The 13174-nt window shown below is 46.8% G+C and overlaps 5 protein-coding genes across 9 annotated transcripts; 3 read left to right on the top strand and 2 right to left on the bottom strand.

Annotated features, from left to right (window-relative positions):
- The first annotated feature begins 53 nt into the window (after positions 1-53).
- On the top strand, positions 54-680 carry LOC6527932 (bis(5'-nucleosyl)-tetraphosphatase [asymmetrical]). Its single transcript, XM_002088964.3, has 2 exons — positions 54-280; positions 339-680. The coding sequence occupies exons 1-2, from the start codon at positions 111-113 to the stop codon at positions 595-597; spliced, it is 429 nt and encodes a 142-aa protein (XP_002089000.1). The 5' UTR covers positions 54-110; the 3' UTR covers positions 598-680.
- A 30-nt stretch (positions 681-710) lies between these two features.
- On the top strand, positions 711-3949 carry LOC6527931 (UPF0430 protein CG31712). The gene is made up of 4 exons (XM_002088963.3): positions 711-1193; positions 1254-1526; positions 3163-3246; positions 3310-3949. Exons 1-4 carry the CDS (start codon positions 846-848, stop codon positions 3475-3477), a joined length of 873 nt encoding a protein of 290 aa, XP_002088999.1. The 5' UTR covers positions 711-845; the 3' UTR covers positions 3478-3949.
- A 1692-nt stretch (positions 3950-5641) lies between these two features.
- Positions 5642-6601, top strand: LOC6527930 (larval cuticle protein A2B). Its single transcript, XM_002088962.3, has 2 exons — positions 5642-5790; positions 5858-6601. The coding sequence occupies exons 1-2, from the start codon at positions 5782-5784 to the stop codon at positions 6287-6289; spliced, it is 441 nt and encodes a 146-aa protein (XP_002088998.1). The 5' UTR covers positions 5642-5781; the 3' UTR covers positions 6290-6601.
- Positions 6602-6847: 246 nt separating this feature from the next.
- LOC6527929 (larval cuticle protein A2B) lies at positions 6848-7568 on the bottom strand. Its single transcript, XM_002088961.4, has 2 exons — positions 7341-7568; positions 6848-7281 (listed from the first exon to the last, which is right to left on the bottom strand). Exons 1-2 carry the CDS (start codon positions 7533-7535, stop codon positions 6982-6984), a joined length of 495 nt encoding a protein of 164 aa, XP_002088997.2. The 5' UTR covers positions 7536-7568; the 3' UTR covers positions 6848-6981.
- Positions 7569-7585: 17 nt separating this feature from the next.
- LOC6527928 (probable serine/threonine-protein kinase DDB_G0268078) lies at positions 7586-13102 on the bottom strand. Of its 5 annotated transcripts, XM_039371432.1 has the most exons (9): positions 11997-13102; positions 11313-11513; positions 11073-11240; positions 10665-11003; positions 9594-10609; positions 8842-9135; positions 8517-8576; positions 8052-8161; positions 7586-7879 (listed from the first exon to the last, which is right to left on the bottom strand). In XM_039371432.1, exons 2-9 carry the CDS (start codon positions 11466-11468, stop codon positions 7854-7856), a joined length of 2169 nt encoding a protein of 722 aa, XP_039227366.1. In that variant the 5' UTR covers positions 11469-11513; positions 11997-13102; the 3' UTR covers positions 7586-7853. The 5 variants fall into 5 exon arrangements, with proteins under 5 accessions (XP_039227366.1, XP_039227363.1, XP_039227367.1 ...); XM_039371429.1 differs by having other exon boundaries at positions 7586-8161; XM_039371433.1 differs by lacking the exon at positions 8517-8576.
- Between the last annotated feature and the right edge of the window lie 72 nt (positions 13103-13174).

Raw genomic sequence — 13174 nt, 5'->3', positions numbered from 1 at the left:
ACAAATTGAACTAATTATCAAGGGGGGAAAAAAGCCAGCATATCATCACTGTTATTGGACACTTTTCAGCACTGCTCAAACACCTGTTTCGGTGAACTTAAAGCAAAAACATGAAAAAAGCAGCTGGATTTGTTATTTTTCGCCGTCTTTGTGGGGAAATAGAATACCTATTGCTGAAGGCTTCCTACGGCTCCTTCCACTGGAGTTCTCCCAAGGGACATGTGGACTCAGGCGAGGATGATTTTACCACCGCTCTGCGAGAAACAAAAGAGGAAGCCGGGTAAGTGCTCATCCCTATGCCTTTCATAACATGCTTAATTTTAGAACTGCTCTCTTAGGTACGACGAGAAGGATCTGCTCATATACAAGGACACTCCGCTGACCCTGAACTACGAAGTGCAGGGCAAGCCAAAGATTGTGATTTACTGGCTGGCGGAGCTGCGGAATCCCTGTCAGGAGCCCATTCTCTCCGAGGAGCACACCGACCTCAAGTGGCTACCCAAGGAGGAGGCCAAGCAGTGCGTCGGCTTTAAGGATAACCAAGTCATGATCGACAAGTTCCACCAAATGATTTTAGATCAAAACAAACCAGAGTAAACTAAAAACAGTTGCCGGTCTAATGTTGCGCAACACTGAAATGTAAATAAATAAAATACCACCGAAAATACCATATCGGAAAATACCAGAATTATGTCAGGCAAATCTGCCAACGTTGTGCACACTGTTTTTAAGGCATCTGTGAAAATTGCTTGACAAATTGTATTTGCTCTCATTGATTTATTGTGGCAGCCAGGTTAATCGTTTTGACTAGCTTAAAATCCGATCGAATCACACACCTCAGCGCCATGGGCTCCCGTTCACGCACTCCCAGTCCGTCGGGCAAGCGACGCCACCATAAGAGCAAGCACAAAAAACGCAGTAAGTCCCACCACGACCACGAGAGGCCCAGTACAAGAACGGATAGAGACAAATCCTCGGAGGTGAACAACCACGGACGGCACCGCGAACGGGACAGGGACCGCGAGCGGGACAGACACCGCAGCGACCGACACACGGAGCGCGACTACCGTCACTCCCCCTCGATTCTGAAATCCCGAAAACGCTCCAGTTCGTCCAGCAGCGACAGTCAGTACTCCGAGCAGGAGTCGCAACGCAGCAAACAGAAGCGCAGCCGCTTCAAGAAGCTGGATGAGGTAAGTGGAATCCACAAACTAGGAGTAGAATCCCAAATAAACTATGACCTAACATTACAGCAAAACCAGATGCAGGTCGAGCGCCTGGCCGAGATGGAGCGGCAGCGTCGAGCGAAGGAGCTCGAGCAAAAGACCATCGAGGAAGAAGCTGCCAAGCGCATTGAGATGCTGGTAAAGAAGCGCGTCGAGGAGGAGCTAGAGAAGCGGCGCGACGAAATCGAACAGGAGGTCAATCGACGCGTTGAGACCGCCAAGGCTGAGATGGAGCGCGAAATGATGCTGGAGCTGGAGCGGCGGCGCGAGCAGATACGCGAAGAAGAACGCCGGCGCGAGGTAGGTGCTCGTATTCAGATTCCGCTGGACGACTGCTGCTATCACTGTCAGAAAAACGTACACAATGCCACATCTACCGTACACTTGAATAAACCCAAAACAGCAGTTCAAACAGTCGTCTCCACCACGTCACGCGAAATCGATCCGTCGGCGCTCTCACTCACGGCCCACTGGCTGTTCATCCATCAACCCATGTCCCATCAGCATCCCCGTACTAGATTGCTTGCATAACCCAGGGCCGAGGGCGCCCACTAACCGGCTACATCACTAACCAGTCGCACCTTTTCAGAGCCCCCCACATGCAGCAAGCCACTCAGTGGGCCGAGATGAGAACGCCACGGCTGATTTTGCCCCTTTTCTTCTTGCCAATAATTTTGTAATTTTTTATTTTTCCTACCAAAAAAGCCAAAATGACGACATTGCCAAGTGTCGCATGTGTCGAAAGTTTTGATGCCCATTATTGCAGACCTATTGCATACTCTTAGCTTCATCTTTTGTTCGTTCCTACCCACATACTGTATCATTTTAATTTTGGTATTGGTTCTCGTAACTCGTTGTTGTTGTTATTGCGCGCAAACTCCGCTTCAGTAGGCCCGTGCAACGAACGTGCTGCTCTTGCCCCGTATGCAAGTGGGTGTTTTGTGACCCCCTATCCGCAAAACACTCGCGTGCACTCCACCTTTGAACCGCCATGCCGGAAGTTGAGCAAGCCTGCTGCCAAGCGATTGGTCCACGGACGCACTTCCTTCACACCGAACAAAAAGAGAAAAAAAGATAAAAGAAATGCCAAAGCAAATCGAATTGGTGTCCCTAAGTTAGTCCGGGTAGTTAGGCACTCTAGTTGTGGGCGGGCCGACTGAGTTTAGTCCCAACAGTACGCTGCATGCAAAACAAATCAGTGCCACTTGATAACGGGTGAGTTTCCTACGCCAGCGATGTGATGTGCCCAGCAGCCGTAAGGATAACAGGCGAAAGGACGCCACACAGACCCAAAGACTCACCCCCCCAGTGCTTAGCCCTATAGAACTCTGTTTGTAAGATTTTTCAAACCGGATACGCATTTACGCATTGGATTCTTGACCGTACCGATTGCCACTTATTTGTGTTTGAGCTTTTTGTTTTTGCGAGCAAATTATGTACGTCTGGAATAGCGAAAAACTCCACAAAACTAAACCCAAATCGAAAATCTGCAAAAGAAAACTATAAATTAACACAAATTTAGCCTATTTACTGGAATAATGACCTATTTAAATAGTAAGTAGCAACGATAAAAAAAAAACAAAAATCAAATGAAGACCAACCATTTAGCAAATACTAGTACATTTGTTTATGTTGTGTGCTCCTTTATTGTAATAAACTAAAAGAACAACCTACTTTAAACATTCTTATTAGACACTACTAAATGTTTTACTTTCTACCGAATATATTCTTTGTAACGTATTGTTAAACATAAAACTAGATTCTAACTGCCTTTGCAGCTCATCAAGCAAAAAACTGCAACCACAAACGTGCGTCGAATTCGTCGCACAGTTTGCATCGCTGATGTCAAGAGACTGTTTATTTCTATATTAGCATTAAGCTTCCCGCTAAAGGATCGATATTTGTTATTAATCGTCTTCCTGTTTGGGTTTTATAGGAGGATGAAAAACAAAAACGCGAAGAGCTCGAAGAAATTTTGGCCGAAAACAATCGCAAAATCGAAGAGGCGCAAAGAAAACTGGTAAGCATTCTAAAACCCACAAGCCAAATTATTATGATAGTAACTGATTTGTTCTTTCCGTAGGCCGAAGAACGGTTAGCAATAATCGAGGAGCAGCGCCTCATGGACGAGGAGCGGCAACGTATGCGCAAGGAGCAGGAGAAACGCGTCAAGGAGGAGCAGAAGGTCATATTAGGCAAAAACAATTCCAGGCCCAAGCTATCGTTTTCCCTGAAACCCGGCGCATTATGAGGAGCGTAGGCATCAGTCTGGTGACCGCCGCACTCTTTCTTGTTAACAGCTTTTGCTTTTTTTTACCTCAGTGGCTTTTTGCCTGCGCCAAAGACCATGCACTCGTTTTCATTGTTGTAATTGTGTTCTATATTATTTTATTATTTTAAGGACGAGCAATGGTGTTGGGGGCAGGCAAAGCGCAGCCAATAGATTCAACGTTTTCAAAATTGCCAATTACTGAACACATACGGCTCTATATAGTACAATACGCTAGCGATTTACTTAACCTTTTCTACATAATGAATTCATATGTGAGACAAATGATTATGTGTAGTGCGTCGTATTGTTGTCACAGCTGAACAATTAACAACAAAAAAAAACCAAAAAGATGTCAGTGAAATACATATGTAATCTATTTGCAATTTTTTGATATTTCAAGAAAACATAGAACTCAGCTGAAATCGATAATAAAAACTTTAGAAATGCCAAATGGTTATTGAGTGTTCTTTAAGTAATTTAATATTATCTGTATTATTTGCAATGCAAAAACTCCAAATGCATTAGCGAAAGAATTAAACAGCATTCGCTTGGTAAATTTGACAGAATTGCCGAAACATACGTGCGCTTTTCAGCTCCTTCATACCCTAATCCCCCGATCTCCCGATCCCGCTCTGGTATCTGGTATCGGACACGATCTAGTGTACGCGTCGCTAAGTAGACACAACTTATTATTTATAGAGACTACTTAAATTTATATGTCTTGTTTGCTGATTGGGTTGGGCGACGCTGGACAGCGAACGACAGCGGGCACGCCCGCGCGGAGCATGGAAGTGGATGGAGTTTGGGATCAGGTGGACAGGCGATTGCCAGGGACGACGGGGTGCTGCAACCGATCTGTCCAAGTGCTTGAGGAGAAGGTGGGTATGGGTATGGGGATGCCAAATTGCACTCAGATTCAGAGTCAAACTACACGCACCGCAATCGTAATGTGGTTCTAAGCGAGTGTGGCGCAAGATATATGCAAGATATTCATACGCACCGTGGTACTTCGCTCTGCTCCAGCTCCACCTGACCCCCACTCCACTTGACTTGACTTGACCAGCTTATTACTTCATATCGAATTTGGCAACGTGTTTGCTGCGAGCCTTTGTCGCATTGATTTGTGTGCAGAGCACATGCGTGAAAGGCGAAGGCAACGGCGCCGCCACCTGAACAGCCCAGACCCACATCCACATCCACATCCAGATCGAGATCCAGAGCAATAGCGGCGATCTTGGGCGGCACTCGGGCGGATGTTGCAATTTGATTAATTAATTAAGTGGAAAATCGGCAAAGCTCTTAGCCACATTTCTGCCGATCGAGCGATCTGCGAATGTCAACGTGCAATTTGTTTGATGTGACGGCGATAAACCCATATACTCCTATACCCCTCCACCTGTAGCCATTCAATAAGTCAGCCAACTTGTCTGGCGGTTTAATGTGTCTAATTTGAGGTGCCATTGATTGAAAAAGCCAGAGACTAAGTATGTGTTGAGAGGATTAAAGGAGGAACCGCCAAAAAGATTACCAATTTGTCATGGAAGTTATAAGCTATATAGGTACTTAGCTCGCAAATCTCCCTTGAATGATATTTCAGTCCACCGCAATTTAAATATTTTGTTTTTAAAAATTAAAATATTCCATTACAGCATATGGAGTATCATTACTGGAAATATCACTTAATGAAATGTGCAACTAGTTAATTATCTTGAATTCTATAAATCCAAAAAACATGAATTTGGAAATCCAGTTTCGTATATCTAACTTATGACAACCTATCGACAATAATAAACATTTTTCTAACTCAATTGAAATAGATTTAAATCCCTTAACTTTCACTTGGATTTGAATAGACCAAGGTTCATAGGAATCGATTGACAATCCAGAGACAAGAGCTTACCGTGGCTACATTGTTGCCCCAAGTGGAGCAGGGTAAATGTTTTATTACCGCAGCCAAACATTGCCAAAAAAAGTGAAATAGAAGTATAATAACAATTTTGCATTAGCTGGATTCCGGTTCGCTGGGTGAGGTGTTCGCAGATTGGCTTTTTGGGGAGTGTGTGCTGCTCGGTGTGGGTTATCGAGTGTGTAGTGTGTGGTGCGTGTGCTTGGAGCGTGGCACCCATCAAGAGATCGGTATGAGGATGGAGGTGGTGGGGCTGGGCCAGAGAGCAGTGCTTTGACTATAAAAGTTGCGATCGCGACACTTGGAGACATAGTTCAGTGCAGGAGCCGCAGCAGCCACCAAGTCAGCAAATCCACCAAATCCAAGTCCAAGCCAAAATGTTCGCTGTAAGTGCAAAGGATATGCATATAAGAAAACATCAACTTAGTAAATCTCAAAAATAAATAATTACAGCTCGTATCGCTTTTCATCCTGGGCGTTGGAGCCGCCGCCGCCATCGAGCTGCCCATTTACCACTCACCCGCGGCCATTGTGAAGCCACTGCTGAAGACCGTGGAGGTGGAGGCGCCTGCCCACTACGACTTCGCCTACTCGGTGCACGACGAGCACACCGGCGACATCAAGAGCCAGACGGAGTCCCGCAAAGGCGATGTGGTCCAGGGTCAGTACACGCTGATCGATGCCGATGGTTACCTGCGCACCGTGGACTACACTTCGGATGCCCACAACGGTTTCAATGCGGTGGTGCGTCGCGATCCCCTGGGCCAGAAGGTGATCAAGGCCGCGCCCATTGCCAAGCTCCTGGCTCCCGCTCCTCTGCCACTGGCCTATGCGGCACCCAAGCTCCTCGCACCCGCCAAACTGCCCCTCGGCATTTACCACTAGGTTTTGGGCAGGATTGATCGAGAGAGATAGCAAACACTGACTTCATCGCATCGACGACGACCCATCCGCATCCGCATCTGTATCTGAACTATAACTATTACTACTACTACCCAAACACCTCGTATCATATCCAACTTCCTCTGAACTTCCTTCCTATCATCTGATCCTATTCTCTGAAATCTCTACTAAGACTCTTTCCGGCACCCGGTCATCGAAAACGCCATAACCTGGTGACTGGGGGCCTCTATCTCATCTATGTATGTAATACTATGTGTAAATAGAAGGCAATAAATGCATGTTTAGAAAACTCAATTTATACCGACTTTCAATTCAAACAAGAAGGATGTTTAAAGTGGAATAGGAACATTTGCTGTAAAAGATTTGAGTATTTCTACAATAAATTGGTTTGTGAATTAGATTAATATAATACCTTTTACATTATATAATAACCCCCCTATAATTGCTGAAAACCTTTAATAATCTTAATCGAAATAAATGTAACCATTTTTATAAATAATCCTATATCGCCCCACATTGTAAGAATGATTAACTTGAATATAAATTGAACAGCCTTTAGATTTATTCTAAAAATACAAAGGTATCATTTTCCATTGTTGCCTATAGTAAAGGTAGCCAAATCGTGAATCCGGTCAACTGGGTAGGTTCTCTATCACATCCGATGGTTACCCATTTCAATAGCGGGAAAGCGGTTCCCTGCGAACTTGAGCGTTGAAGCCCAGCAGAGGATCGGCGGTGTAGTCCACAATGCGTCGGTGTCCATCGGGATCCACGAGGGAGTAGCGGCCAGTTACGTACTCGCCACGTCGGTGCTCGAACTGATCCTTTACGTCGCCGGTGTGGCTGTCGTGCACGGAGTAGTGGAACTCATACTGGGCAGGACTGGCGATCAGCTCATCTGGATGACTGGCGAGGATCCCGGCCTGAACAGCGACGAGGGCGCTCAGGATCAGGCAGATGGCAATGCTGGAACGCTGAGCCAGAGATAGAGAAAGGTGTATACAATGGTAGATGGTGTAGTGTCCTGACTTACCAGGACATTCATGGCGAACAAGTTGAAGTTGTAACTGGAGCGATGGAGTGCACTCGACTGATGACTAAGTGCTTGGCTCAGACCCCTTTTATAAGACGCATCTTGGCCCATTGTCGCAGTGGCCAACTTATGGGAGCTGAAATCGAATACCCCGCTCGAATCCCATGCCTTATGCAACCCATATGCATCGCCCATGAGGGAAATGAAACCAAATCCCTGCACTTGCCACCAACGTTAGCAATCGCTTCAAAACTCACTCGGATTATATTATCGTATAGTAGTAGCTTAAAGTACAACTTACACGCGAGACTCAAGATCGTAGGCTACTTTACACAATAGTTTAGCTTAGTTGTATCACAGCAATAACATTATATCGAAACTAGACTAACTCGTTACGCCGATTCGATGTTGGTGATATGGATTTGGGTTCAGTTCGGGATTACGCAGATCAACAGGCACTTAAAGTAGTTCCATTCTGTTTCAGGTACAACGGCATCTTGCAAGTCGATCTTCTCAGAATTTGTTCTCCAGCAGCGATCCTGGCAAAAGGATATGTTGGTATTTCAAATTACACATCCATAACTCTCTAGATGTGTTTTCCAATTAAGCACTACCATTGGAAAGCTACTATTTGGTGATCGCTAAGTAACTACTTATTTTGGAGTGCTCTCGACTTCTACGCTTGCTGGTGAGTACCCAAAATCAAGTTACCATTCTCGGCCACCATCCAAGCCGTAAGCTTCTCGTCCTCCGTCTTGTTGGACTCATCCCAGGGGAAACTGGACGCCACAGCGTGCTTTTCCTTTTGGGCGATTGGAGCTCTGAAAGGTAACATATGCTATGAGTATTATTGGGTTTTCTCAGTTCCAAAGTAACTAGATTTAATTGAAACTAGAAATATGTTAAAAAACCAGTGTCTGAGCTAGTTAGAAGTCTGTTTGTTGCAGATATAAACACAATCTTGTTACTTATAAATACATTACTTATTTTAAAAGACAGGCAAAGCAAAAGTACTCGACAACAAGAGGGGAAATTGTATCTGCGAGTTTAGAAACCAACAAGAAATATTTCCCCTATGTGCGATGATGATATGGATATGATATGGTGCACTAAGACTCTCTACGGCTACGGATACGTATCTACAGCTACGGCTCAATGGCGAATGTTTTTTTTTACCTTATGGGCCAAAAGCGACATTCTTCATCAATTGAGGGGGAGGACGAGGAGGAGTTATCACTTGGGCCACCCACACAAAGTGTTCAATGTTCAATGTTCAATGACAAGCAAACGAAAACACACACAAAACGATGATAGAGACAGCAAGAGAGAGCGCGAGAGAGATAGGGAGAGAGGAGAGAGACAGAGTACAATGTAGAGAGAGATAGAGAGAGAGAGAGACAGGATGCTGGGATCATGATCATGAGGATGCAGTGAAGCACGGGTCAATGATTACAGGGCATGCAGGCCAGCGGGTATGTCCAAGGACATGCCCCCCACTTACAGCGAGTCCGCGTGGCTGCCGTTGTTCACCTCCAGGCTGCTCTGGGTGGCCTTCTTCCGCAATCCCGGCCTGGGCAGGAAGCTCTCCCCGAAGAGATCCCGCTCCCGCGGTCCAGCAGCGGGTCCGCGACCGCCGGTCGACGTCTTCCCGCTCTTCGCCTGCTGCGTGGGCGGCACCGTGTGCGGATACTTGCCATCGCTGTCCGAGTCCATGGACAGCTGTCCGAACAGGTCCTCCAGCAGGATGTTGGCCTTGGCATTGCGCTGTCGCTTGGCGGAGGTTTTCAGCTTGGAACTGCACGTGGAAGATACGGAGAGACACACGGTGAGGAGTGGCGCAGGATCAACTGGGTGCAGTGCCGGAACAGAACATGTTGTGGTGCCAGGAGTGCGCACACTCAAAGATATCTAACATCTACTACTGAATGTATTCTTTGAAAATTTCTTAACTTCAAATAAGTTTAACAAAAAACCGAAAAAGGTAAAAAAAAACTTTTGTAATGTTTAATTCCCCCCTGAACAATAAACATCAATAATTTTCAGCATTATTGTGACTTTAAAATTGAGACAAACAATTGTTCGAGGATACTTTGGAAAAATGTGTAAACATCAATGCATATTCTAACAACATGGAGATAGAATCTTAAAAAGAAGATCCTTTATAAACATGAATAACGTTCTGAACTTGATGAACAAAATTAACTTTTCTAAAAATAAGATGCGAGTGCCAACTACTCTGTGGTCCAAACTTACCCCAGTATCAGGTCCAGATCGTCAGACTTGAGAGCACCCAACTTTGGGTCCTGAGCCGCCGCTCGCGATCTTCCCGAGAGGCGCATGGGCGGAGGAGCCATCTCCGGCTGCAGTTGCGGCTGACGCACAATGAGGCTCGGTGGAGCCTGGCTGGCACTGACCTTGGAGAACACGTTGTAGACCTTGGCATCGGTACCAAGGAGAGATGGCCTGGCCACGGGCACGTAGTAGCCGCCATTGGAAGCGCCCACCACAAACTTGGCATTGTTCTTGGCATTCATGTTGGCCGTGTCGTAGCTGAGGTGGCTGCCATTCACATAGATGGCGCCTGCATTCCGGGACGTGGTGGTGCTGAAGGAGACGTTGGGGTGGTGCACCTGCTGCTGGTGGTGCTGCGGATTGCCCGCTGGCAATCCGAAGAGCTGTGAGATGTTGCGGTTCAGGTAGATGTCGTTGATGGACTCCCCTCCGTTTTGGAGCTGTGGCACTGCCACGCCGTCCACTGTGGCTCCACCCAGACTGGAGGTGTCCGCATGTGAACCCGCACCCAACTCACTGCCGGTCAGGAAGCTCAACTTCGGTTGGTACTTTCTGGGCACTCCGCCATTCTTGGCCGCCAGATTGTTGTTCTTGCCCAGATTCGAATGGCCATTCATGTTGCTGTTGGTCTGGTGCAGCAACTCGGTGACCGCCTGCAGCTTCTCCTGCACCGGAAGCACATTGTTGGAGACCGTCTGAACCGGATGCCCATTGGTGGCCCCATACTTGGAGCTCAGCCGTACATTGGCCTTGGTGGCCGCCGTGGGCGATATCCGCTTGAGGGCGTGAAAGTATGGATACTTCAGACTCTGCTGCGCGTTGGGACGCTTGTCGGGATCGTAGGCCAGCATATCCTCCAGCAGATCCAATCCATTTTGGCTGCAGCGACTGACGACGCTGCTCAGTGGCACTTTGATGCAGTCCGGGTAACGGAAGTGGATCATGCTCGCCAGGCGATATCCATCCGGCCAATCGTCCTGGGAACGAAAATAACCATTATGCTCTAATCTGAAAATAGGAAAGAGGCTTTACCTTCTCTGGAGTGCCCAGCACGGAGCAGATCTTGAAGAGCTGATCCACCTCACTGCTTCCGGGGAAGAGCGGACGAAAGGTGTAGAGCTCGGCCATAATGCAGCCCATGGCCCAGAGATCGATGGTGCTGCCGTAGTTGGTGGAGTGCAGCAGTACCTCCGGTGCACGGTACCAACGCGTCGATACGTAGTCCGTAAACGGAGGTCTTGATCGGATCTCCCTGGCCAGGCCGAAGTCAGCTATCTTGATGAGATCTGGGCCGGAGCAGAGCAGGTTCTCCGGTTTGAGGTCGCGGTGGAAAAATCCATGACGATGCATGAAGGCCAGACCAGTAAGGACCTGAGCAAAATATAGTTGTTATCATCATATAATCGTTATTTCTTTCGTTTTAGTTGGAAACCAACTCACCTGGAAGAGAATACTCTTGAGCTCCGGTTCGGGTAAATGAGTATCTCTGTCTTTTATCATCTGATAGAGGTTTTCCTTCATGTACTCAAACACGAAGTACAGGGTATCGTTCTCCCGTATCACCTCCTTTAGCTTGACAATGTTCGGATGCGACAACTTCTTCAGGGACTAAGGAGACAAGAGTAAGGTAGTAGTAGTTACGCAAGATGCACCAAGGCAAGGAGTTGAGGACGAGCATACCTTAACCTCGCGCAGATTCATGGCCTCCTCCCAGGAGTAGTACTTGCGCTTCATACGCTTGATGGCCACCTTCTCGCCGGTGTCCTTGCGCTGGCCCAGGACCACGGTGCCGTAGGTGCCATCTCCCAGTTGGGTCAGCGTGATATAGCGGTTCATGCTTAGGCAGTGGGGGGCAGCACTTCACACATTCTCCGGGTGCAACTATACGGGAAAGGCAAAGGTTAGTGTAAACTACCATCAACACGCGACTTAAGAAGGTGTCTTCAATAACTTATGAGTTCCGCCCACAGATGTGGACTTCGAGGAATCACAGTTGAATTAAATGACTGGCACTTAACATCAAATCGAATCAAACTTGGCCATTTCGTGAGCCACCATTTTTCGGATGCCTAGCTTGGGCAGCAAGGGTAATTAAAATCAATATATCGATCACGGGGCCGGCTAAGAACTTGACCAAATTTATTTAACCCAAATACGAATTAGCCATCAGGGTCATCAGTGGCAGGAAATAGAGGAACACGGGCAGTCCTTGTTAAGTAGAGACAATTTGGTTGGAAAGGAAATGGACTGGGAACCAAGAAGATGGTAGAGGTTTATGTCTAAGTCAATCCAAACTCAAATAAGGGATAGCAATTTGTAAGGTACACAAAAGAAAAGAGTTTCTTAAAGTGAAGATTGAGTTACCTTTTATTTCGGCCTACGGTGGAAGTTACTTCCTTGGGCTAAGACTCTTTTATAAAAGCGAAGTAACACCCAAAAAGTAGTCCTTAATGCTTTTTAGTCTCCTTTCTTCCCCAAATGATCTAGAAATCCATAAGTTACGTGTTTTTCTGAGTTGCTTGTTAACAATGTTTGGATCCTACTAGGATTCAATTGATTTGGCTTGCCACTTTTATAAACCAGGTTCCACGTCTTCAACAAACTAAGTTCTTCAAGCTGCTAACTTGATTTAGTGCTCAAGTCGGTATGGTCATGTGTCGTAATTGGTTTGCGGTCATTTGGCGAATTTAGTTCCTTGGGCGATAACTTATTCATGGCATACGTAGCGTTACCACCTTCAGAATCCCCATTCAGGTGTATATACATATGTATACGGATTGTTTTGGTTTGCGATTTCGGGTGGGTGCCAAGTGGGTGGGTTTCGGGGCAACTAGAGCCACGTTTCGACCTGGCTTTTGCTTGGGATCCTGAGTCACAGCCTTGAACCACTCACATTTGACTCACTTAAACTCTAGGCACGCACATCCGCCGCCCGATTAGCCGATTACTATATGCACCACTATATCCGATAAGCAACTATGAGACTTTTCGCACCGCCAAAGCGTACAAGCAAATAAACAAAGCTAAATGTTCGGGGTCACTTTATCGATTGAACGGGGGGTTGACAAAGAGGATTCCTCTCCACTGCACTCCATTCACACCAAAGGACTCAAGTGCAAGAGTTGTCCCATCACTTGTACCTCAAGCGTAATTGCATTTGAATCCGAAATCACTAGAGATAACGTGTTGGTCCGAATTAAATGAGATTAATGGCTGCTCCCGATGCGGATATCCTCTGCGAACAGAAGTTTATTTAATAAGCAAGCACTAACAACTGACGGACCCGATATCCACAACAACGGAACGGCCCAAGCAACCGCAGGACTAACTAGACCACCCTCCGAATCCGCGAGAGAAAGCCTGAAGAGAGCCGAAGGTCCCCGAGCCGGTTGACTGGGTCTCCGGTTCCGCAGATCCCGAAGTCCTTTTTGGGGTGGAACACGAACGCAGGTAACTAGGCAGGGCCATGTTTTATGGGTTGCCCATGGCAACCAGGCTCGCTCGAGTCCAATTTTCGTGACCACGCGGATTGGGGATATATT

Source organism: Drosophila yakuba, chromosome 2L, assembly GCF_016746365.2.
Source record: "Drosophila yakuba strain Tai18E2 chromosome 2L, Prin_Dyak_Tai18E2_2.1, whole genome shotgun sequence".
Taxonomy (NCBI): domain Eukaryota; kingdom Metazoa; phylum Arthropoda; class Insecta; order Diptera; family Drosophilidae; genus Drosophila; species Drosophila yakuba.
The sequence above is the reverse complement of the archived record's forward strand: the minus strand, read 5'-3'. Positions and strand labels throughout refer to the sequence as shown.